This window comes from Odontomachus brunneus, unplaced genomic scaffold (genome assembly GCF_010583005.1).
Source record: "Odontomachus brunneus isolate Ranch 3 - 2012 unplaced genomic scaffold, Obru_v1 Obru_scaffold_041, whole genome shotgun sequence".
In the NCBI taxonomy this organism is placed as follows: Eukaryota; Metazoa; Arthropoda; class Insecta; order Hymenoptera; family Formicidae; genus Odontomachus; species Odontomachus brunneus.
This window is the reverse complement of record NW_022639491.1, coordinates 108,341-134,900: the sequence shown is the minus strand read 5'-3', so window position 1 is coordinate 134,900 and position 26,560 is coordinate 108,341. Positions and strand designations below refer to the sequence as shown.

Sequence of the window (26,560 nt, the reverse complement as noted above, 5' to 3'; positions counted from 1 at the left end):
TCTCTCTCTCTCTCTCTCTCTCTCTCTCTCTCTCTCTCTCTCTCTCTCTCTCTCTCTCTTTCTTTCTCTCTCTCTCTCTCTCTCTCTGTTAAATTAATTGTTAAATACAATTTTTTAGAAACAGCTAAATAGCTGACTATGGATAAATATGATTTAAAGAAATTAGTTTTTAATAGATATTACTACAAATATGATCAATTTCTAAATGAAGAAATTAATTGTTTGGTTATATACGTTATTCCCTTTATTAGGGTTGTCCTACATTAGCCGCAAATCTCAAGGTTGCAAGAAAATTGACTAATCATAGTTGATCATTTCCTTTGCGATCGAAGGGTAATCGATAGAGAACCTTCTAGTAGAGAGAATCGCCAACTTCGGCTGCGTTCCGAAATTCACTGTCAGTACTGAAATTCTATAGTATACGTGACATAAACTATAGAATTTCAGTACTGACAGTAAATTTCGGAACGCAGCCTTGGTTATATGACCAGCTACTTTGCGATTGGCTGGCATAAATATGTACGGATTTGGATATGCGACGCCGATGCAAAACCATATATATATACACATATAAGATTTGTCTGCATTGGCGTCGCAATACCTAAATCCGTATATATTTATGCTAGCCAATCAGCTGGTTACTTGGCCAAGTTGGCGATTCTCTTTACTTGAGATTCTCTAGTAACTATGATTGTTCAATTTTCTTGCAACCTTGCGATTAATGTAGAACGATCTTTATCTTTCCTTCCTTCAACATATAGCTTCCAGTAATTTAATATCTCAACGCCATTTACGAACGATTTTTATAGTTTCTGCGACGCTGCGTCTAAAGGTTGTTCTACATTAATTGCAAGTTGATTGCAACTCTTGTTGCGACAGCCAATCAGAAGCGTCAATAACACCATTGATGCTTCTGATTAGCTGTCGCAATAAGAATTGTGTTTGCTTGCGATCGGGTTGCAATTAATGTAGAACGACCTTTACAGATGATTGTTTAAGTCCCGATCTACAATAGGTGTAGTAAGCTTTAAGTCATAAGAAATTAACCAATCATAATTGATTATTTCTCTATAATTTCACTGTGATTGATCAATTCCTTAAGGCTGAAAGCTTACTACACTTATTGTAGATCAGAACTAATGGCTCTCGCAGACCAGTGCGATGCGCGACGCGACACACGATATGCAACGAGCGATCTAATGAACGTATTGGTATTCCGGAAAAGCTATATGCTCATTGGATATCGCGCATCGCACATCACGTGTCGCGTTGCAAATCGCGCTGGTCTGCGAGAGCCATAATGCGTCATCTGCACATTTCATATTTTCATGAACTTTACCCGCACTATATATGCGAGTGCTTTTCATTTAATAACACAAGTCGACACAAGCATCATTCTGTCTTTGTTTCATATTCAATGAGTAACTAAGATATGTAGTAACTAAGGATGATGCTTGTGACAACTTGTGTTATTAAATGAAAAGCATCCATTATTTGATAATAAAGAGCCATACATTTGTATTATTCAAGTATATTTTATTATATTTTTATTGAGTAGTGTGTATTTGAAAATATTAAAATGAATGAATAAATAAATTACTTTTTTTACAAAAACTAATTTTGTATTTATTAATTATAAGCTGGTATTCATATAATCTGATTCATATTTTCCGTTGTTTTAAATATATCTTACATTTGGGTTCGCCAATGGGTGCGTCCAGCAACTCAGTAGTTGCACAACAGTTGAGCAATTCGTCAATGTAATGGTCTAGATTTAGGGATCTAACAGTAAAAACCAATAATCACAGATTGCTCACTGAGCGATTATTGGTTCTTACTGTTAGATCCCTAAATCTAGACCAATTACATTGGATGCGTTCAGCGAACTGAACAGTTGCACAACAGTTGAGCAATTCGTTAATATAATTGATCTAGATTTAGGGATCTAACAGTAAGAACCAATAATCGTTGATTGCTCACTGATTGCTTTCTCCGTTGAACGCGTCCATTGACAAATTGCTCAACTGTTGTGCAACTTGAGTTCGCTGAACGTACCCAATGAAACGATCGTAAAGAATATTTGAGATAAACTTTAAATTATTGGCTTGGTTTACATCGTGCACTTAATACGCGTACTAAATAGTAACTTTCTATTAGATAATCTTAATATTGACGATATATACAAACAACGGTATATTAAGCTGGTATAACACTCATCAACAAAACGTATTGTATTGATTGAATACAACCCTGATTTGATCCTTATCCATTTCTTATTATTGCTTTGCAAAACTTTTTATATGTGACAATATCCACTTCATCACACCTTTTAGTTCAAACGACACTAAAAGATACGCTTACTAATACAGCCAAAAATTAGATTTGGCGTAACGAAAATAGCGTAAAGAGCACAAAATAACTAGGCGGAAACTGGTACTTAAATGAGATGATGTGATTGGTTGGCGCAAGTTATGCTTACGCAAGTTACGCCGCATGGGGAGGCACTCTTATTCTTGAAATAGTTGCGTATACGTAAGTTTTACTGCGCAGGTTTAATCATACCATAAAACAGCTGCGCAGTAAAACTTACGTATACGCAACTATTTCAAGAATAAGGGCCCTGGTGCAATAAGTTAGATTGAGACAAGTATATTTTTTCTCACTCTAATTTAAAACCATCACACACAAAATTCCGTAAGAACTTAAATCATAAGCGTAAAGAAATCGACCAATCCCAATCGGTTCTTCGTAATAATGGAGGGATTACATTTTTATTTTTGGTATCGCCTTTTTAAAAACGCAGAAACATAAATATATTACATTTTCCAATCATTTGTGTATCAATCTGCATGTCACTCCTTTACGAACTGTCAGAAAATGAGTCACATATATTTTACACAGTCTAGTAAAGAGTTAAAAAATTCAGTTTTTCTTAGAGTAAAGGGACTAAATATATAACAAAAGTAATAAATTATTTTCCCTATCTTCACATTTCAGTAGGCAACGTTGTTATTAATTACTATCTTAACCTTATCGTACAGCTACACACATAACGTTTTCACACATTCTTACATGTAAAGTACTTTATCCCCATGGCGCGTATTTAACAATACGCCTAAAGAATAATAACCAATCGAGAATCAACTTAGTATTTCTGTTGCATTGTACAATAGAAAACCTGATCTTTTATTGATTAGCTTCAGGAAGTTATTATTTACGCTTTACGCGAATTTAACGAAATACGCGCCATAGGTATTGAATGTCGACTTGCAAAATGGCGTAACTTCTAGTAAATTGCTATATTACGCAGGTTATGGCTCCTGCACATAGGACGCGGTAATGCTTGCCGCGCGGCGGAAGTTCGCGCGACAGCCAATCAATATGTTGTTTTTCCGTAAGAGCTAGAAGATTATTACGGAAAGCAGCATATTGATTGGCTATTGCGCGAACTTCCGCCGCGCGGCAAGCATTACCGCGTCCTGTGTGCAGGAGCCATTACGCTTACGCAAGTTACGCTGCATGGGGAGGCACCCTAAGGGCCCAGTTCAGTTGTGCAATCGAAAAAAACAGACCATTTGTTTCACACACTGTATTGGATAGAGGGCAGTTCCTCCGAATTTTGTTTTTGTATATTTGCAACGTGTGTACGATAAGGTTAAAATTAAAGAAAACCGATATGAATATTACACGAAGTGTTCAATATCTTTTTAAATATCTATATCGCGGAACCCAGCACTTTTTACGTAATGGTAATTGATTATTGTATAAATGATAAAAAAATATATGTTAAGTAAAACCCAAGATTACGTAAAAATCAAGATCACGAGATTCACTATATCTTATTCATATATTTTCTGTTTAAATCAACATTTATTCCAGATTTATAATTTATAAATTATTGTAAAATTGATATAATATGTGAATTTTAAATAAAAAGGAAAATAAAAACAGATTATGAGGCTTGAAATATCTTATTTATGTATCTATCAGCTTTGTGTAAGGTAAACTTGTGTCAGTCAAGATTTATATAATACTCAAAGGATATTTGTGTTTTAACATAGATCGTGCGATAGCTTCATCGACAATACCAAACGATAATAAAGACAAACATATGGTCTGGTTGGATATGGAGGTATATAATTATGAATTTTCTAATGATCCAACAATAGAGGAAAAAGTCGGAAACAATTTTATCTTTTAGATGACAGGACTAGATGTAGAAAACAGTCATATTTTGGAAATTGCTTGTTTAATAACTGATGAGAATTTAGTATCAAAGAATGATTACTTAAGCATAGTAATATATCAACCAGAGGAAGTCTTAGAAAACATGACAGACTGGTGCAAAGTGCAACATGAAAAGGTAATTGTATTTTTTTTTAAACAGTATATTTTATAGAAGTGTTGCAATATTTTATGTGTGTATATATATATATATATATATACACACATACATGTATGTAATGTGAATGTTATTAAATTAATTAAAATTTTAATTTCAGACTGGTTTAGTTGCTGCTTGTCAGTCAAGTAAAATCATGTTAAATGAGGCTAAGGAAATAATGTTACAATATCTGAAAAATCATATTCCTTATAAAATGTGCCCTTTAGCAGGAAATTCAGTTCACATAGATCGTATGTTCCTAAAAAAATATATGCCATTAGTTGACGATTATTTACATTACAGAATCATTGATGTTAGCACAATCAGAGAATTAGCAAGGTATATAGTTATTTATATCATAATCCATACATCAGTGTAAATCCTTTATGATGTAATTTATCAAATTATATTTATGTAGATAATGGTTGTTTCAGAAGGTGGAATTCAGATATATATAGAGCAGCTCCAAAAAAAGAATATAATCACAGAGCTATGCATGATGTAAGAGATAGTATAAATGAGCTTCATTATTATAAGAAATATATGTTTTTAAGATAATAACAAAGATTAATAATAAATTTGACAAAACACCTGAAAATTATTGGTATAAAAGGATTTGAATTATGTTGTTTGATTATTTTGAAAAAGGTACATGAAATTCAACTGTAATTTATATAAAAAAAGCTGAAATTTCGAACAAATTTTAATTAAAAAGTTGGACGATTTATATGTAAAATATTTAGTCAGATGGTACAAACGTTAGGCATTTCTGTTTCTCCAATACATGCTTTACAAGCGACGGTCGATAAATGCGATTTCGCCATGTGTTATCTACAGTGAAAGTTTCGAACACTCAGATGAGATTCATGTGGGTCAGTGGGGTGTCGGTGAGCAGTGTGAATAGTGTGCAGCGGGTGTGAATAACGAACGATAGTGGTGGACGACGGTGGAAACGTAGCCGGGAATCACAATCGGGACTAGTCGAGAAGGGCGATTGCAACTGATCGTCGCGATAAGGTGATGGCGAGTAGCGACGGTGCTATCGGCGATGGTAGTGACAGTGACCGTCGACCTGCTTTTTTAACGAATGGCTCTGTCCAAGGTGTATAATCAAGCATCCGCGATTCTTGGCGACAATGCTTTCGCCGTCGTTTGCAAGGTAAGACGTTCTCTTAGTTTCCTTCTCTTTCTCTTCCTTCCTGCTTCCTTCCTCATTGTCTCTCACTCTCTTTTCTCTCGAGTCAGCTCGAGAGACAACGAAGTTTTCTCTCTCTTGGCTGGCATTTTGTTAAACGTTACATCAAAATTGGGTGCCTTCTACTCATCTGCACTATGATACACCCTCTGCACCACAAACGACGCAGGTACAGTGAGTTCAGAAAGTAGTTATACAATTCGCCGAATGTCTTCTCGAAATTATTTCTCTCGGGAAAGAGAAATATTGCGACAAAATGTTTTACCGGGAAATATTATTTCCATGTGTGCGGCGCATCCAAGAGAAGAATTTTTACTTGGCAACGTTTCTTTTCACACAAAATTGTCACCAAAAAAAGTAGTGACGCTTGTGCAAATATCTTTTTTATCTGCTGTGTACACACTGCGAGGAGAAAAAGTGCGTGGGAGTGCAGAAAGTGCGGGCTAACGCGAGCAGAATTCTTGTGTCGTAAACCCGAGAAAGAAGGGAGTAGGGTGCGATCCGCGTTTGTTTGAAGCCGCACGAAGCGAGTGAACGCGAGAAAACACGAATGCGAGAAATCATGCTTCATGTATCTCTCGCATACGTCTGCGAGAATGCAAATAGTGACGGTATATTGCCCACGCCAGTCTTCATACTCGTCTCGATCGACATGCGGGTGTATTCGAACAGTGTATCAGATTTGCCGCAGGCACAGCCGCGACCGTGACAACGCGATAGCTTTGGGTTTTTTGTTCGATTCGTTATTGAAGTTACTTCATCGGTGCATGCGTCGCACGTCGCATTTCGTCGTTCGCGTCGCCTGGTATTTTCGTGTGACAAATCGACTGTTACCTTTGGACTCCCGCCGTTCGAAAACACTTGTCGATAGATTTAATGCTGTTTCATACAAAAATGCTCGAATACACTTTCGATAATAATTGTCGCCAAACAGACGATACTCAATGTGTTCAAAGGCTTTCTTTCGGCGCCGACAGTCGTGATATTCGCGGTTTAGTTAATCGCTGGTTGTCTCGGTTATACGACACTAAATTGCTATGTATCGTTGTCTCATGCATTGCTATACTTGCCCAAAAATTCTACATCGACAATTGTTCTCTGTGCAGAATAACGAGATCGAACATAGCACCAATATGTTGGATGTACCACGGAAGATACACTCAAGGGACTTGCATGGTTCGGAGTACAATCACTGGAGCTACGACTTAACGGGTTGCGGCACAAAGAGAAATGTAAGTAACACAAGTGCTTCATGGACTTTGGGCTAACTTTACAATGCATATTTTTCTAAATCTGTATCTTGCATACAAATATGTCAAATTTGAAGAAATTTGTTCTATTATAGATTTACTTACACTAGATATACATGCAACAGCATGTATTGAGTTTTAAAATGGTTTGAACAATTTTTCTTCAATGCAGCTTGAAATGCTGCCAATAGTCCAATGAAAGAATTTAACATTTGACAATTAATCAGAAACAAGCTCTCCCATAAGATCAAACTTGCATTGCATTGTAAAAAGAATGTTCAAATTGTTTTGAAACCCAGTTGACGTGAAGGATGAGATCCTTCTTTTTTGGACAAGTTTATGAACACATGAATTTAAGGAGATTGAAACACTTGAGATCAAACATAAGATAAATTTAGTATACATGATACAAGAGTTGATTAGACTAGCAATATGTAACAGAAATTTCGATAATCTTTAGCATATTGTCATTAAGATATTATAAATTTGTAGTATGTAAGTATATGCAAAATCTATAATAGAACAAATTTCTTCAAATTTTACATATTTGTACGCAAGATACAGATACAGATTTAGAAAAATATTATAATAAAGAAATGGATATTTAAGTATGTGTTTTAGTAAAGTATACAAATTTACTATCAGTTTGAAGGAAAATTTCAATATTCCAATGAAAATATTTGTGAAATATGTAGACTATATGAGTGAATATATGAGATTTGTTCTTTTTTTAGTAACTTCCTGAATTTTTGCAATAAACTGGAGTGAAACAAGTATATTTTGTTTCACTCTAACTTATTGTACCAATGTACACTAGTTCAAGAACTTCTTTGAAAAAGAACAAGCCTATGGCAATAGGCAAAGTTTACTTGACATTTTCAATGTTTTAAATGTGAAATAAATCAATTTGATTAGTTTTTTCAACATTTTGAAGCATTTGTAGCATTACGGGTTCTAACTAACATCATGTAAATGATAAGTTAGTACCAGATCTTAAATAACTTTCATAATGTCATTTCTATACACACGCGCACACACACACATACAATATATATATATATATATATATATATATATATATATATATATATATATATAGTTATATTATTTCTATATATATATGTTTATTCATTTTAACATAACATCTATAATCATAAAACATAATAATAGGTACATAATATGTAAGTATATGTTCATTTTTTTTTTCTTACAATTGGTATTAACATCAAATCAGTATTTTACAATTTTTATTTTGTCATTTTTCAAATATTTGGTAACTTAAAAAAACTATTACATATTATGACATTTACAAGTTTTATCTCACTAACATTGTTGCAAAATTTTTTTTTGTTTTAAGCGATTTTATTAATAAAATACTGATTTACTAGAGGATAGTGTTCCTTAATGAGATTGTGATTTGTACACGAGCTTGAGTATTAGGTCTGTTCTTCTTAGCTGGAGTAAATTACACTTTTTGTCATTATACTGAAAGCATATAGTCCTAATTATGTAGGAAAAAGGAAAAAAGTTCCAGTGCAACACTAGTTCAGCTAAAAGGAATAGGCCTATTGAGAGATTTAGTAAAACTTTGTAAAACTTTGAAATATGAGATGCACAAAAGTAATATGTAAGCAAAACTGTAAATATTGTAATGTATAAATTTGTCCAAAAAAAGCATTACAATCTGTACACAACTAACTGTGTATAATATTGCTGCTGTAACAAATTGTCCAGTATTGTTGAGCTCTCAAGCACTAAAATCTTTTTATTTAGATGAATATCGAGGACGAGGATAGTCAGGATTTAAATAATCCAATGGTTAACGACCTGGTATCAAAGATTCTCGATGAAGATTCCATGACCATCGATACCTTTCGTAACAACTACAACAGCGGGCATACTCATTACCAAACTGCTGAGTTTGTTAATTCTTACCCCAATCAAATCGGAGACAGTCTGGACAGTTATTTGACTGATGTCGTAGATCACTTAGAAGCTCGTTATCCGAGCGGCAAATTAGTAAACAATACCTACAACAACGTTAAGAGCGAGTACCATCGTACAAGCAATCTTTGTAGTGATTTTAATATACTGAGTCTGAACGCACGCATAGGGCAGTCGACGGAGCAAAGTAACGCCTGTGGCAATGAGCTCCCTTCGAACGCGTATTCGTCCAACACGCGATCACATATCGCACATTCGAACGAGGGACATATGTATACGAATGGAAGCAACATGCCACTATGTAACGATCTGCTGACGACCACGACAACGAGCGAGGTGAATTACAGTAAACAGTCCGGCGGCTGGACAGAGCCCTTACTGACATCTTCGATGGGCTGCAGCAGGAGTGAGTTAATGGGGAATTACTCGAGAATTCCGAGCTGCGTTAAACCTGATCTTAATTTCAACGTGGCGCTAACTCTCGCCCTGGACTCGCCGAACTCGACGGTTCCTGTGAACGAGCTGGAGTATCACAATTCCAGCATGAGGCAAAGTTGCGCGTCGTCCAATTCGTATGGCAGTCAGCCTATGGTGAGCATGCACGATATGTACAGTATCAGCGGTAACAGCGCTCAGGGTCTCGGGTACAGGCCGAGCTCGGCGATGACTGATTTAAACGCCGAATCCGTTTTTCTGTCGACCTCGCCGTTACAGCATTTCTCGCCCGCCGACACGACGAGTCTGAACTCCTGTTTTGGTAGTAGTATACAACGTAATGACATTGGCGACTTCGCGAAGGACGCTCACGACAGCGCTAGATTAAATATGACGAGTATTAGCAGCATACCCAACGAACAGGCGATTCAGTTCTTGCAGCCGCAAGCTCGTAGTAGCTACAAATTGGATCAAGCTGTGGACCAAGATTACAAAACTTTAATCGATTACTATCCCCCTGGTACAAATAATTTTATCGCATCCTCGGCTAATAACCTAGACACGAACGAGAACGTCTGCCTCTCTAGCGACTGTAGAATTGATAATAATTTACTGAAGATGATCAGCCCAAAATCAAAGTCTGTCGAAACTAAAACGTATTCACCGATAGGATTCCCGAAGAACATAAGCTCGCGTAATTTGTATCAGCCTATGGCTAAGTACGGCTGTCACAGTTATCAACAATACACTGCCAGCAGTGGCGGCGACACTCTCAAGATATTGCCACAAAATTCGACTTTCTATCACAACGATTTGAAGCAGCCTAAGCTAAACGCGTACAAGCTGGACGGGTTTGATCTGACTAAAGAAATGGCCTTCCCTTCGGCAAGTCACCTGACCGATCGCATCGCAGGATCCACCTTGGACAAAGACGCAGCCTTCAGTCACATTATGAAGCAACATCATATATCGAAGATACAGAGCATTCCCCCTGGGATGCCGCCGCCGGATATCATCTTCAACTCGAGAATGATTTCGGGCGCAAGCACCGTAAGATCGGGAGGATTCCCGTCGGTGATGCCGGTTCCTGTCCCTGTCCCGCTTCATCCTGTACCACGGCTATTCTCTACGCTTTATGGAGGAAGTCTGAGTTTCAGAAACAGTGCCAGTAGCGCAGCTAGAAAGACCGGTCCTTCGAGTATATTGCATTTTAATCTCGAGCAAACGTACGAGCAATTCAAGCAACTGGAGAAGGAGCGCAAGAAGTGTGAGGCCGGATTGGCAGCACACTTCCCGGGAAAACGAGTGACCAGCGCAAATAACATACCTATCCCACGTCCTCAAGGAAATCCATCGAGAGTGGATCGTTTGGTGATCGATTATTTGAGAGAGCACGCTCGTGTTATCACATTGATAGCGAAGGTGAATAAATAATAGTATCTGCGAAAATACGCTTCTACCTGTACTACATAGGCTATGCATTATAAATTGATCTGCTTTATCGTTTAACTTTGCTATATTTTGTACACGGAGCGAATGGAATGGAACAGCTCATGAAAAAGTTTCGTATAAGGAAATCATTTCTTGTACATTTCTTTATTTTTATTTTATTGGTCTCTATCTTTCTAATTTTCTGTCTTATATTTTTTTTATTCTATTTCTTTTACTTTTCTCGCATGGTTGTACCGCGAGTTTGCGATTGCATCCTATATATGATTTGCGTATACATGTGCAACTTTTCACTTGATATTTTGTTATTGTGTACAACAGATGGAACGTTTACGCGGGACCACGATGAATCAACGTGTGCACAAAGCTATGGAACATTGGCTGGAAGCTATCAAGTTCGTTCAAGATTGTCGCAAGCAAGAGATCGCGAATGCTATCAAACGTCAAAAAGAGAATCCACATTGCATTTTAGCGTATGACGACAATGGTGAGTGTCGCGACTGACGTTGAATTTGCGTATAAATGAATCATTAATTATTCGTAGCTCAGTCATTTTAGTACAATTGTAAGCTTGATATCACATCGTTACCTCGTGATGTTTATAATGTATATGTATCTGTGTGTTTAGATATTTTGACTTTGGCTGGGAGTGTGCACGCATTGACGAAGGCATCGCGATACGCGCGGACCGGTATGTATAATGCGCTCCAGGCCACGCTACTTTATGACTTAGACGTGGAAAAGAAGGTCGTCGAGACTTCCAAGGATCCGGTACTCGAAATAAGACAGAGCGAAAGTCAACCGAAAGACGGTATCAACGATTATTCAAGCAATACCTAGCAAAATTGCGCCGAGTTCACTTGGTATCGCTCATCTTGAAGCGCTAGAAAAGAGTGAGGCGAGTCCAGCAGCTTTTTACTTACGTATAGCATTACGTTCATGAGAAGCACTTGCTGGTGTTTACGTGATTGTTGTTTTAACCGTTGAAACAAAATGCCGCCCATTAAATTCAAAACTTTCACTCGCGATACTCGCGATAAGAATCGCTACGTGCGAAATAAAGGATACACATCCACCACGCACACAACAAATACACAGACACACACATACACAAGAAAAAAAAAAACTAAAGCATAAAACTCAGAAACGTGGAATGTGCGCAACTTTTTACAGGTTATTAATAATTCCATAGTTTTCTACTGTACGTATTTTAACGCTTATCGGCGGTGTAACCGATTTAGCTTTTCGAAAACACCGATTTAGATGCGAGAGAGTTTCGCTAGACTGCCCATCCTTTGTCGTTTATCTCTATCACATGTGTCAAAAAAGAAGAAAAAGTGGGAGAATGTTGCCTTTTCTTTGACACTTGTTGGAGATAAACTCGGAGCGGTATCGATCGTGTTTAAACCGGTGAGCAGCCGCTAGCTTTGAAATCGTCGACTCATTAACTCGCAACAAGAACGAGATTGCTCAGATGGTATTACATCCTTTTAGAGATATCGTTCTTCGTACAATTATTCGTTTGTACACGTATCTTAAGTTAAACGAGATAGATAGGCAAAATACTAAGCCGATATACTCGTTCAAGACGTTCGGCAGTAACTCGTTAGATTAGCTCAATGTGGCCTTCCTTGAATGTGTGACCCATTATGTGGTAGTAGATGTCTTAGAACTTGAATATCTCGTGAGGTATAAGTGCCATGCCAATTAAGTCGCATGCAACGCGAGCTTTACATTTACATGTATATATATATATTGAAATGTTGATAGCGGGAGAAAAGAGCAGGGCGCACTAAAACAGTAGAGTGCATTTTTGACAAACGACTTAAATATCTCGCGCCGAGAGGAATCATACGATATCAAATGTTCGACGTTCTTTGTGCTTCTCAAGAGGGATATCATCTCAGTAGAGGGTCTCAGTAGATGTAACAGACGTTAAAGTCTAATCTACTAATGTACTCTGCTTGTTTTTGTTCTTTTAAAGAACAAAAAACTTAAGACTTAAGTCTGATCTACAATATGCTCTTTGCTTCTCTTTATCTCTTTATGACTCAAACCTTAAGCTTTAAGCCAGAAAAAGATAAAAGACAAGAAACAGAACGCAAAGAACATATTGTAGATCAGGCTTGAAGCTTGATTTACAATGTACTCTTTGTTTCCTATTTCTTTTTCTTTATCTTCTTCTAATGTACATCTTATGCCATAAGCCAGAAAAGGATATAGAACAAGAGACAGGAAGCAAAAAGACACATTGTAGGTCAAGTTTTCGGGTTTGAGTCAGAAAGAGATAAAGAGAAAGTAACGAACAGTAAGAGGAAGTAAAGAACACATTGTAGATTAAGTTTAAAGGATCAATCAAAGAAGCAATATACTCGGGAGAAGCTTGTGCACGATATTTGAAAATTTTTTCAAATTTGTCTCGCGGTGTTCAAGTGTGCCCCGTTTTCTCTTACTAAACCTTTCGTTACCGACATCGTTTCGGATGTATTCTTACTCTCACGAATACAAAAGATACATACATGACACGCACATACGCGAAGTGTGACTGCATTACATCGACAAGTATACGCACAATGACATTAAGACCACACTCATTTCTATACATGTGTACGTAACATTCATTTACATGTTGACATTCTCGCAACGTGTTTCAGTGGATATTAATTAACGACGAAGATTTTGTATCATTTAATTTTTACTGGAATGACGAAATAATTTTCGCGCACGCGTCAAGTCATACGTCGTGCTTTTTTTCGACTTCTATTTTTTTAATTATGAAATTTCATTGCGTACTTGTCGAAAATTGAAGTACTTGTTTTTTTCTTAGGCGCACATAGTTTTGAATCCATGTTTTTAGACGAATGACTGAAGCTTCCTTCTTTCATAACTTGATAATGCGTAAACTTCAATCTTCATGAAAAAAAAAATAACTTATCAAAAAATTTTTCGGGAGCGAATAAGAGCTTTTAATTATATCCTATCATAAATCTGGCTTTTTCCTGTTTTGAATAAAGATACAATTCATAACGCAAGATCACTCAATTATCATTCATTTCTCTCTTTCACGGGAAGGACACAAAGTGTGTTATAAACACACTATTATCATAGTGCTGCATCCTCAGATGTGAAAACACAGCATAGATATGTGTTTGACAATCCCGTTTAAATTGCATGTGATATATATTCAATACTTAAATGTACATGCGCACGCATACACACACACACCCAACACAAATAAATACATACATACATACATACATACATACATACATACATCATACACCCGCGCGCGTGCACACGTACACACATACACACACAACATGCACACACATATCAATATATTGAAACTATAAAGGATAACCAAATACTGTGGCTACGAAATAGGAGCGAAATCACAATGTGATTCTAGCATGACTGAGATCATGCGAAGCAAGCGTTGAAAGATGCGAGGCAAGAGTGGAGTAAGTCTGCAGTTAGCACTCTAAGTAGAGAGATATATTTGAGCCATACTTCACGATTATAACGACTATAACGAACTTACTACACTCTTGTTGTTATTACACAAGCATGAACGTGAAAGTGTGACAAAACGTATTCTCTCTTATACTTCGAAGCCATCAGATTTGCATTGGTTAATCCTGTTCCAAGTGGCAGATGCGATATATGTATGTGTGGCTGTCTTTGACAAACGGCACTCTCACTTCTCACGATTTGCAATTATCCAAAGAACTGCATTCGAAGGAACGTGGAACGTTCTCAATTATCGAAATGTATCAGCAGTCTTGTCATGTATCAGCTCTCATCAAGGACTAGTTATTTCGACGTGCACACTCAACTTGACAAATCGTAAATTTATCGATCGTCTATTTCCAGATATTTGCTGCAAGAAAGAGTGACAATTGAAGAGCTTATTTCCAAATCATCTTAGGGAACTATAGAGAAAAAGAGAGAGACAGAACGGAAAAGAAAGAGAGAAAAGAAGGAAATTTATGTGCTTACGAGCTTATTAGAAAGAAGTTGCCGTTCGTCAAGGACACGCTGCGTATCGTATGTGTTTGCGTATGTATGTATGTACATATGTGCGCGTCGCGCAGCGAAGCCGTATTTAGATATTAAGTGTGCCGCGCGTGCGTTATATGTGTAAATAGGAGAACAAGCGGTATCGTAACACAATGCGGCCGAAAATATGGAAGCAACTGACCAATGTTCGAGAAGCGTGAGACTCCTAAACTATCATTATCGTGTTACGTGTACTATAGAGAGAAACTTAAGGCGAAGCTTTCGGATGAACGCGTACCCTTCCGCGAGCGGGCGCTCGCCATAATACGAATTTTGGATACATGGTATCGAAATTCATATCTCTCTCTCTCTATCATCGTAGCGGTCGCGAATCTCCTCCGTTATGATAGATGTCGTGAAAGTATTTCTGAGCCGCTTACGAAGAGCTAGCGTATTTAGTCGATAGCGGTGTTTCTAATCGCACGAGCAACACGTTCACGAAGCTGTCGTCGCTGGTGCAATAGTGCAATATTGCGTGTGTGAGTTACTTTTCTAATTGTTCCTTTTTGCCGACGTCTTCTCGCGGTGCGCGTGACTCGCGTCAGTTCGCGATTCTCGTTTGTAAACTACGTACGAACGCATGGTTGATCAATGCGACCACTGATCGTTTGGTCGTGGCTTTGACAGTTGTAAAGTGACAGGAGCTTTCGTGAACGATCAGTATTTATACACTGAAAACTGAGATTTGTTGACTAATATTTAAAGGGAAAATTTTAACGAGTTTGTTACCTTTCTAATTTTTTTCTTTTTATCGAATTCTGTTTTTTTTTTAATTATTGAGTTAGTTGAGTCTATGTTCAGTTTTTCCACGTGCGTGTCCGTACGTGATCTTGTGTAATTAATTTATGTGATTATTTAGTGTTTTTACTTTAATTGTATTGTTACTAAATGATATAAAGATGTTTTATGTGTTAACTACTAGTCGGGCGACACATAGCATCGAGCTCCTTGTCGACTACTCGGCGGTCTGTGGTGTATTTTTTTGTTCTTCCTAGTAGCTAGGTAACACACCTCTGCTTAAACTTGCCTAATTAATATTAATTAAGTCTAGGTATGGCGAAACCGAAGTCGCGGGGCCTCGTGCTATGCTGCTCACTACGAATTTATCGTATCATATGTTTTAGCGTGGCTACCGTTTATTATACGTAGGTTCACTATTTGTTCGCTTAACATAACTCCCGAATTTTTCGCACTGACACCACAACACCCCGTACCTTGGATATCAATAGCAGTTAGAGATCAGCGTGTAAATATCCGAAGAAGCTTTCGTTCCATCGAGCAAGCAGGAATAAATAGCGCCGTGTCGAAATGACAATTTCTATTGATTGGCGCACGGACTGAGCATCGTGCGCCGACTATGCGCGTATTATAATCTTATATGTATTCGGCATAGAGGACGAATGTGTGTAAAATATAGACGGGTAAAACATTGCGAGCGACAACGCAATAATTACGAAACGAAAGTCGAGATATGATGTTATCGAAATGTACACAGTGTGTGTCGCACTTGAAACGTATTATTTTTCAATGAGGGATCATTTCTGGCTAATTTGGAGTCGAGTTGCAAGGCTGATCATTATTCATCGCACTGTTGCTGAATTCTATATGTTCAAAATTGAATATATTTGCTATTAAATCTCTAAGAATATATATATATATATATATATATATATATATATATATATATATATATATATATATATATGTATATATATATATATATATATATATATATATATATATATGTGTGCGTGTATAAAACACTGTCGGAGTTTACTCAAATTTAAGCGCAAAATACGATTTGGTTATTTTCTTTTCTGAAGAGAGCGCAGTTTTGTTAGAAAGCCTCTCTTTTCTGTTCAATAATTGTACATTTATTTGAGAATCTTGATATTTTCATGGAGAGAATAATTGTCTTCAAATTACATCGAGTCTGTTATCGAAAAATAATGCGGTATACATACAAGTGGGATACAGTAAATAAACGTGAACTTACACACAACATACACATACACATGTGTCGATATATTATAGATTTATATGTATGCGTGTTATAGGAATTATTCCCGCGCTTTGATAGCAAAGGAAACAAGTCCATTGGCCTGTACGTCGCACGCGACTCTGCGCGATCGCTGACCGAATATATAGGAGAATATATCGAGAGCTTCTTAGATAAGCTAAGGGATGATATGTGAATCTCTCTTTGTTTCTCTCCCTCGGTTTTTCTCTCTTATTCATTCTCTTTTCTCTCTTTCTCTCTCTCTTTATCTTTCTTCTTTCTTTCTCTCTGCAATCTCTGTCCAAAGAGGAAAAACCGAGGCATTATTGCAGAGTTAACGTCTGAGCTCTGTGATCGGTCGACAACCGCACTTATTTTTCCGATCGTGTCGGAAATCGCGTCTAACCGAACAAAGTAGAGCGCAATAGATAGAACGTAGCGTAGTCCGCGAGGATTTGCGAATCGACGGTTCATCAGATCGCGCATTATCGGCCCTAGATACGATTACAAAGTAGCGCGCGAGCAAGCTCAGGTCACGAAGCTTCCTGATCGTTTGGGCGACGTTAGAGGCGATTATAACTGCGAAATTCGACGTCACGCACTTCCCTGCCACGAGCAATTCCTTCCGTCGTGTTGTTCGTTGTTACTTCTCTCGTTTGTAGTGTTGCGTTAATCCGGGGATCGAGATCGCTGATTTTCGTACGTAGATCCGGCGTCGCGTGAGGGCGATAACAATCGCGCGAAACTGCCGTGCACTCGTGAAAGGAACGAGACGCGACGAAACATGGTCCCTGACCTCGCTCGTCCACGGCGCCGGAGAGATTACGTCGGTTTCGATCCCCGCCGCGAATTCATCAGGGTCGATAATTAAGCAACTTTAGCGTGTAACTTCCACGTGATACGCGAAGCGAAAACGAAAGCGTTCGACTCTCACACGGCCGTCTGTGAGGAATGATGCTGTCTTGCCTGCCGGTCGGCTTATTACTCGCAACACATTGCCGCTTATTTTACATGGCATACCACTGTACATAGTTAGGTGACTAGGTATGCCTACGCGAAGACAGAAAAAGAAAGCAAGCGGTGAAGAGTGACGCAACTCGCGCGTAGATTATCGTTAGCCGTTTGTCTTGTTAGAGACACGTACTCGCGACTATAGTAAGCCGTTTTTATTCGCTGAGTATTTGTATCTCGCGACGATGCCACTTGTACGGATTTAGCGCGTTAGGTTCACTGAAAATCCTCGATTAAACTCGTCGACGTGACGCTGATCGCGCGAAACGCACCGTAAGACACAATCAGATCGCCCCGACGAGATTAACTTCGCAGCGATGGAATCGAACTTGTAATCCTCTCCGTCCTCGCGTTCTCGCCTTCAATCAATCTTCCTCCTCGTATCAAAGTCCCGGCTTTTCTCTGCGACGCGTGATTGGGGGAAGCGAAATGACAGACCGCGCCGGTTATACGACACCAAGTGAAAATACAAAGACCAAGGTAAATCTCACGATTGAGGATTACGTCTCAATCGCGAAATCTTAGCCCAGATTAGCTCCTGACAAAACCTAATAGTGTAAGGTCAAAGGTTCTAAGTGCGCCGGGGCGATCCGATCCTCTTACGGCACGTCTCTCAGAGGGAACTCCTCGCGGACGAGGCCGTCGACTCTCTTTCGCTCGCGAGTCGCATTAAACAAAGACAATCGCAAAGTCACATCACCTCGTTCAAGACGTGTCATGTGCGTTAGAAGGGAGAGAGAGAGAGCGACGCGAACGGGGGCCGGTCGGCCTAGAGTTCGTCGACGAGATCGAGCGGAGGTGCTCGGTTTGCGGACCATTGAAAAAAAAAGAAATACTGTACAACGATTACGCTACAATAATATCTAATGTACCTAGATGAGAACGGGACGCGCGATGGGTCTCGTGCACGCAAGCTGTGTGCTTTTTTTTACACATTACGAACCGCGATACGAGACGTGGTCTCACCGAGATCGATCGCGATCGACAATTGAACGTTCAGTCACGATAATTTGCGAACAGAAGGCTCTTTAATTCAAGTCAAAATTCCGACATTGCCGATACAACGTAAGATTTATTGAGCGTACGCGAATGAAAACTGCAACTCGGCTCTTACTGTCCGTTGGTGGATACAATGTTCGTTTAAGCGTTCGTTTCTGCAAGATTAAGTCCCACGACTTTTTACGCGTGCACTTCCGTGGCGCGATTGTGACCAAAAGAACGGCGCACGGCGAGATCCTTTGCGTATTTCCCGAATAGTCGTAGCTGGAAATTCTCCGATAGCCGCGTAGATTGTATCAGTCGGTGTTGGAATCATCGGAGAGACGCTTTTTGTGTGACAGGTGACACGAAAATGTATATAGACTTAGTTGCAAAACGGTGTTCACACTTTTTCCTGATAAAATTGCTTCCAATTGTCGCAATTGTGAATCTGTTAACGAATTTACGCAGTAATTGGTTAGCCAATCGCTGCATAAATTGTTCGATTGTGGCTCGCAATGATAACGATCTTGAGCTGCAACTTCATTGAAGAAAAAGTGTGAAAATCGTTTTGCAACTGAGTGTGCACGTGCTCGGAGATTCGGATTTGTCTTTAGACTGTCTGAAGACGCCCTAATTTTCCCGTATCAGATTATGGATTGAAGATTGCAGTCGGACCAATCAAACAATCTAAATCTTAATTTTACTTTATTTGACTGATCCGATTGCAATCTTCAATAGTCCGATACGAGCGTTAGGGCGTCTCATAGACACTCGCGTTGCCTGCGCTTCTGCCGTTGCATCGTTCATGTGAAATCCCCTTTTTGGCGAGTGCATTAGTATGCGTGCGGAACGTTTCGATGACACGCTATTACATCACTACCTTCGATCGATGTAGAAATAAATTGGAGAGAAGAGAGAGAGAAAAGGGAGAAGCACTTTTGCGACACGAAAAGCGTACGTATCCGCTCCGACGCCGACTGTACATATCAATGTCTTCAATGTATTTTATTAGCTGTGACGTTTAGTGCGAACTTATTAGGGGGACTCTTCGTTTCGAGCGTGTTTCTTTCAAGCGTAACTCGAACGGGACTTGAACGTCCCGCGCTATCGTGTGCTGATACGCGCGGCAACACGAGCGCGCGACAGTTCAGCGCTTCGCGAAAGAGGAAGCTCCGTTGCTTCTCACATGGGGATGAAACGCGGCTACCCCGTAGGGACGCCTCGATCAGCGAAAGCGTCGATCGCCCCGCACGTGTCCTCTCGTTTCGTTTCCTCGCGTTCGAACGTAGCGTTAAGAGCGACTAGTAGGTGTATCGAAAGGTCTGTCGTTGCGAAGAGCCCACGTCGGCTCTCTCGATGTTTTCGCGCAAACGAACGACGGGGCTTGCAGTCGCGTGGCTCGTGAAAAGCGCCGATAACGAGTATATCGATAAAACGAATCTGTCGGTAGATTCCGCAGGTACGTATGCGCGCGTGTGTATATGTGCGCGCGCGCGTGTGTGTGTGTGTTAGCGCGCAAGTGTTATTTTTATATGTCTAATCGTAAGATTTCTATGGGTGAAGGACTAAAAAAAAGGAGTAAAGCGATCGTACTTCCGCGCGATGGAGCAAGAGCGAAGGAAAGACGAGAGGGAAGGAAGGAAGGAAGGAAGGAAGGAAGGAACGAACGAACGAACGAACGAACGAACGAACGAACGAATGAGCGCGAGCACGAATTTCGCGGATGGAAATTGGCTGGAAATCGAGCGATGCGAAAATGACACACGCGGTCAGAGGTCAGAAGTCAACGACCCGTTTCCTTCGTTCTTATCGACGTCCACGAGGATGATTTCCGTGTCTTCATTATGACATGTTGTAAGTGTGTCAACGTTAATCCTGTCGACTACGTGTAACATTGTTGTATCGTCGTCGTCGTCGTCGTCGTCATCATTATCACCATCATCATTATCATCACTATCATTGTCGTTGTCATCTCGCTATAGTTATCGAGAAATTATCATCGTCCTCCTCTTCCGCGACACACACATCTGTGATTAGTTTCTTTTTTTTTTTTTTTTTAAGCGCGGCGACTCGGGCGACGGATTTATCAGTACCTCGACATATCGCGAAAAAAAATCAGAAAAAAACGCGCGCGCTCGTTCTCTGCCATCTCCTCCCCCTCTCTTTCCCCCCTGAAAAGATACCCACGAGATTCCGTGTGTACGCATATTAATCCGGCGTGTTTGATTCACCGGCATTCTTGGTTCCAATCGTCACTGAGGGGAGAGCACCAATTAACTCGATTCGAAAATGTTCCCAAACAGCACAAATCTCCACGGGACGTTCTTAAAGACGTTCTGAGAACGTCTGCAAGACATTCTCTGGAGATCTTGTGCTGTCTGAGTTGGCACGGTATCAGCGAGTTTCGGTTGTTCGACGAGTACACGTGAAACGATGTCCGAGTTCATCGTCGCGTTCATCAGATCGTCGCTCGCATAAGTAACGGAGATCGCATTTGTGCGTCGAAAAATCGGACCCGACTAAACTCCACGCGTCGGTCTCGGTCCTCCTGTCGTCCTGTCCAGATAGAGTAGCTCTTCTCGCCCACTCTTTCCATCATCACGCTACTTCTCCTCGCCACTTGTGATCTTTCGCAGTCGGACGAAGGCATTTTTATTCGCGCGGCTACACGATATATTTGTGCGTATCACAAATCGCAGAAATCCCTGTCGGCGCGATATCGAACGCCCTTACGCTCGCGTATACAGGAAGAATTGTCCTGCACACGCCTGTGTACGACATATACATGTGCAGAATGTGTCATGTGAATCGTTACGAGTCGACTCCACGAAAGTTACTCAGCTCTCGTGGATGCGTTTTCGCTGATGCGCACGTATATAGAAAAATATCAGAGAGGCTTGCGCGACTATTGAAAATTCCAAAAGAAAGGAGAGCGAAAAAAAAAATCTACCGCTGAACTCGGCCTGACAAATTTTATCACGAGAGAAACATTCACTCGAGAGAATAATCGCGATTTTTGTTTCCTAGGAACGACACAGTTCTCCGGACACTCTCCTGTGATTCTATTCTAAAACCCTTCCTTCCGGAAGCATAATCTTCGTAACGCTTTGTCTGCCTCATTCTGTACGTCTATATCGATTACTGTAAAACATAACGTCTAATACAATCGGCTGATTTGCTAAGTGCGAACTCTCGAGGTTTTCCGTGAAACTTCAATGCTTCTAGGCTGTGATTTATAACTGAGAGATCTACCGCGCGTTATTATCGAAACAAATGACAATCCTCCAAAAGCAAAGTTAAAAACGAGAGAAAAAAAAAGGAGATGAGGTTTAAAAGAAAAGAAAGGTGGAAAATGCATTAAAAAATAGAGGACACTTCGACTCTCGTGTCGGACATACGCTTTCTCTTCGTCCCGTTCTAGAGTATTTGCGATACTTCAAAATACGATATCAATATATACGAACGATCGTCCGTTTTTCGCGTGGCATGTCTGCGCTATCGACGCGAAATGTGGATAGCGGTGTCTACCGAAAAGTAGAAGAAAAGTGAACTGAAAAACGAAAAAAAATAGAAGAAAACGAGATACGAAAGTATCTTTCTCTCTCCTCTCGGGTTGGACGCGTAGAACGCGAGGAAGGCGAGAATAGGAAAACTAATTAATGATTTTTTTACGTGTTACGTTTCAGTGTATATTACTGAGATATTACAGATCGTACGACGCTAACCGTACGTATTACAACAGCGTAATAATATTATTATAATATAATACGTGGATGATATATCGTTAAATGGGCTGTGGTAGAAAACCTTTATATACATCACACACACACACATACATACACACACACACACCTATATATATATATATATATCGGAGACACACGAGTCGGATCCTCTCGTTTAATCTCGTCGCAAAAGATAAAACGCCATCATTCAAAGGCGCGGTTGTCTTTCGAACGTGTGAAAGTCACTATCCTACATTTTGTCATACAACGATTACCTTGCACAAAGCGTACCTAATTATATAAATATATATATATACATAAATACATACATACATTTATATATATATGCATGTATATATGTATATAAATACATATATATATGTATGTCTATTGACAGTAGGATCCACCGTAATGATTGTCAATAATACTATATTGTACCTATCGTATTCGTCTTGACGCGGGCAAATTATATTGAGCTACATACAAGGCTGTAAAAATCCGATCGGAATCTCGATCGACCGGGGAAAGGGGGAGGGGAGGGCGGGAGATCCGTTTTCTCCGATCGCGATATGCGTGACGCGATGCTGCCGCTTCGAAGATCTCGGAAGAGTTCCTTTTCTCAGTTGAGAATCGACGCTTCCCTCGCTCTCGGTGCTTTCCTTCTTGTCCGTTTTCCCGATGTCGCGGCCTATTCACGATGGATTTTCGCGTGGCCGTGCGAGCACGTGCGCAAAGAATCCAAAATCAAACACACGTCCAAAGCTAAAAACATGATGCGCGATTTCACGCCTTTTCACATGCATTCTATGTTGTCGCATGTTGGCTGACAGTTCAGTTCACCGCATAGTTCACCTTCCGATGTACGATAGCGATTTTACGCAATGAGCTGAATTGTTGATCAGCATGCACGTAAGAAGGAATCGTGGAATCGTGCATCTCTAGCTCAATGTGTCGTGACAAATAATATTACATCACAATATAATATTGTGCGAATACACGCACATACTTGCATACATACAAGAGATTTAAAAAATCATGTCATTTGTCAAGTAACATTGATGAACAACGTGATTCGTACACAAAGTAAAGCGTAGCAAACAAAATACTTACCTCTCATATACATTGACTCTCATACTTTCCTCATCTACTTTTCAGCCTCACCTTAGAAAAAGGAAAATCTCGATAATTTAACAATTGATAATAATTTAATGTGAAATTTAATAGACGATCTGCGCGTCAACTTAATACGAGCAATACCACGTTGTTCACGCGCCCTCGTTGGTCATCAAAACCATTTGACATCTCGAGCATGCGCACGTCTCCGCGCGAAGCAACTATCTTCCGCGAACGACGTCGGAGCGGCACGCACGCACCCACGCACAACAAGCGTTAATATCAATCGCGTAGACTTAGCTCGCTAACTGAAATGGGAAGAGGGATGTCTTAGATTCTTGCTCAAACAACACTATATATCGTTTCATTTCCGCGCCGTGAGCGGCACGCGTCCTGCGCGTCCCGTGCCGCTCTCGGCCCGAGAGTAGTAGGCCCAGAAGCACGAAAAAAGAAAGGAAGAAAAAAAAAAAAGAAACGTGGACCATTCTACATGGGCTCAATCGCGGTACACACACGTACGCGCAAGAGTGATCACAAGAGAAATTCCTACGTCTATATTTCGGTCTGTCTGATCCCGCGCAGCGGCGAAGATCTACACGCCGGCGCGACGAGCGACGTCGTTCGTTACATGCACTCTTCTTTTATACAACGTGCGAATCTACCCTTCTTCTAAATAGAATGTACTATTTGTTAAACGCGAGAGACGGACTTGAGCGCGCCGCGCCAAGGTCCAGGTGCTTTTCTTCCGACGACGTCGACGAGAGAAAAAGCGCCACCCCGACATTTGGGGAATAAAACGGAGATATCGGCGGCGGTGAGACCGCGAGATGTAGATGATCGCCGCTGCACGCAGGCTCGATAGCGGCGGCAAACGAAGGAGCAAGGACTACCTCCTGAATTGACAAATACCGTCGACCAAACACGTCGACAGCGCATTCCTTCCATTCCCCTTTCTATACTACCTGTCAGGTCCGCGCGAGTTCCGAGACACACGAGTGTGTGTGCATACGTAGTGTACGAGGGGACGTCACTTCTTACTATCCTCTCTCTCTCTTTCACACACGTCGAGTGTCGAGGAGCGAACTTAATTTTACATCGAAATGCGCCAATGTACTGCGACGCGAACCACTTGGAGAGCTCTTAGACTTTTGTTTCTACGCGCACGTACTTTTATACGTATTTCCGTGTCGTCGGCGCTGGCGCGCGATCGATCCCCCGAGAGATTACCGCTATCGATCGATCGATCATCACAGATCGCGCGCGCGTTACATCGACGAAGCAGAGGGTGGCTCGTTTCGTCCAACAGCTCTGCACATTCAGCCGCTCGCGCGACGATCGTTCGCCGACACCCGGCGAAAATGTCACGTGCGACGTGAACTTCTCGCGGCGCGTCGTCCCCCGCGCCAACGCTTCTGCTAGATGGTTCATTGAGAAACGCGACGACGATATTCTCTCCGAATTAGAAAGAGTGGCTAGCACGATTTGTGTGACGCGTGATTGGGCGTACCAAGGATCACGTTTTCATAAAAAGAAAGGAAAGAAAAAGAAAAAAAAAAAGAAGATAAAGAGCGTAGACGTAAGTATGTAAACCTGAGCTTAATGTATCCTCTTGCGCGCGTATGGGACTCTTGTTTGTACTTTACTAGTTTATTAAATGCTCATCTGGCGATAGATTACATGTAGACGAAGGGTAAGTTACGTGGGGGAGAAGGAGGCATGTCTCTCTAACGCGTCCCTCCGAAGTTCGTTACTTTTCTTTTTTCACTAGAATACATGTATATATATATGTGTGCATGTGTATGTATATGTATACACACACAAATATATACATAAAAGAATATGATATATGTATACACGTATGAATGTCAAGTAGCAAAGAGACACGTATTCACGATGACCGTGCTTTCGCTTTGAGAGAGACGTTTAGCAATTCCGATAGGCCGTTTAAAGCGTTACGAGCGTGATATACTGTTCGAGCGAAGCCTATAGGAGATCGGCAAAGCTGGTTATTTGTCTTTTTGGTTATATTCGTTCTCCTTCTTTATGTTCGAACACTGTAACGGTTAGTAAATGTGTTTTACTCAAAGTGTCCTTCCTACGTAAAAATTTACTCTTGTTTGTTCTTATAAATTATAAATAAATGGTATCTTTCATGTTCACATGTTCTCACCCTTCTTTGCTCTTTCTTTCTTTCTCCCCTTCTCGCCCCTCCTACCTTTCTTTCCTTCTCTCCTCCTTCCAACCTTTTGTCTGTATACCTTGTTTATTATAATTATAATCAAAATTACCTTCTAACACTTATTCATCTAGCGTCGCCGCAAAATACTATATTTAATAGTGTATGAAGAAATAATAAATGTGTTTATCTCATACTTAAGATTTCCGATGCAGACGCTAAGACAACAACTACGCGACAAAACGGACAAGTTTGAATGAGAAAGATGTAGAGAGTACGCAGTGACTTATTGTATTTTAATAATTTATATACACTGGTTCTCGTACACAGAATCCTTACGATCGCGCGTCACGTCGCGACAACATCGACAGTACACTGACTTTCCTTATATGAGAATTACCTCTTCGTACTATGAGATAAATAAATATATCTCGGGCAATTGTTTAAGGCTTATGTGTAAAATATACAATCGCGCCACATAAATAAAGAAATACTCGAGATTGGCAGTAAGAAATTATAAAATTACTCAATAGAGTGACGACGTCTCGTACATGTGTGTGTACGTGTGTGTGCACATGTACGCTAATATTGCCAATATGTCATAAGTGCTCATGAGGCAGGGTCCGTTACACGCTTCAAAGCATTCTATCTACATAATGACATCATTAAACTCCGTGTATAAAAAGACGCTTGGAAGCACTTGCGTTAAACGGGCCGCACCCAGAGACACCTTCTAATAGTTGGAGCGCAAGTAAACATTTCTACACATAAAAATCATATATATATATATATATATATATATATATATATATATATATATATATATATATATATATATA

At 40.0% G+C, this 26,560-nt stretch overlaps 2 protein-coding genes across 4 annotated transcripts; both read left to right on the top strand.

Moving 5' to 3' along the window:
• Positions 1 to 3,555: 3,555 nt before the first annotated feature.
• Positions 3,556 to 4,938, top strand: LOC116844351 (probable oligoribonuclease). The gene is made up of 5 exons (XM_032815773.1): positions 3,556 to 3,749; positions 4,062 to 4,132; positions 4,202 to 4,363; positions 4,503 to 4,723; positions 4,803 to 4,938. The coding sequence occupies exons 1-5, from the start codon at positions 3,677 to 3,679 to the stop codon at positions 4,804 to 4,806; spliced, it is 531 nt and encodes a 176-aa protein (XP_032671664.1). The 5' UTR covers positions 3,556 to 3,676; the 3' UTR covers positions 4,807 to 4,938.
• A 305-nt stretch (positions 4,939 to 5,243) lies between these two features.
• Positions 5,244 to 25,704, top strand: LOC116844350. 3 transcript variants are annotated; one of them, XR_004378069.1, is made up of 6 exons: positions 5,244 to 5,543; positions 6,686 to 6,811; positions 8,603 to 10,630; positions 10,979 to 11,144; positions 11,286 to 11,555; positions 14,531 to 25,704. XR_004378069.1 is itself a non-coding variant. In XM_032815771.1 (5 exons), the coding sequence occupies exons 1-5, from the start codon at positions 5,472 to 5,474 to the stop codon at positions 11,495 to 11,497; spliced, it is 2,604 nt and encodes an 867-aa protein (XP_032671662.1). In that variant the 5' UTR covers positions 5,244 to 5,471; the 3' UTR covers positions 11,498 to 25,704. The 3 variants fall into 3 exon arrangements, 2 of the variants coding, with proteins under 2 accessions (XP_032671662.1, XP_032671663.1); XM_032815771.1 differs by having other exon boundaries at positions 11,286 to 25,704; XM_032815772.1 differs by lacking the exon at positions 5,244 to 5,543 and adding an exon at positions 5,801 to 6,190 and having other exon boundaries at positions 11,286 to 25,704.
• Positions 25,705 to 26,560: the final 856 nt, after the last annotated feature.

Bases quoted from the DNA above. Each gene is read 5' to 3' on its own strand.
- LOC116844351 (XM_032815773.1), top strand. From the start codon at position 3,677: ATGAATATTACACGAAGTGTTCAATATCTTTTTAAATATCTATATCGC. The intron at 3,750-4,061 runs GTAATTGATTAT...GTTTTAACATAG, and splicing joins CCAGCACTTTTTACGTAATG to ATCGTGCGATAGCTTCATCG. The intron at 4,133-4,201 runs GTATATAATTAT...TTTATCTTTTAG, and splicing joins TGGTCTGGTTGGATATGGAG to ATGACAGGACTAGATGTAGA.
- LOC116844350 (XM_032815771.1), top strand. From the start codon at position 5,472: ATGGCTCTGTCCAAGGTGTATAATCAAGCATCCGCGATTCTTGGCGAC. The intron at 5,544-6,685 runs GTAAGACGTTCT...TTCTCTGTGCAG, and splicing joins CTTTCGCCGTCGTTTGCAAG to AATAACGAGATCGAACATAG. The intron at 6,812-8,602 runs GTAAGTAACACA...CTTTTTATTTAG, and splicing joins GTTGCGGCACAAAGAGAAAT to ATGAATATCGAGGACGAGGA.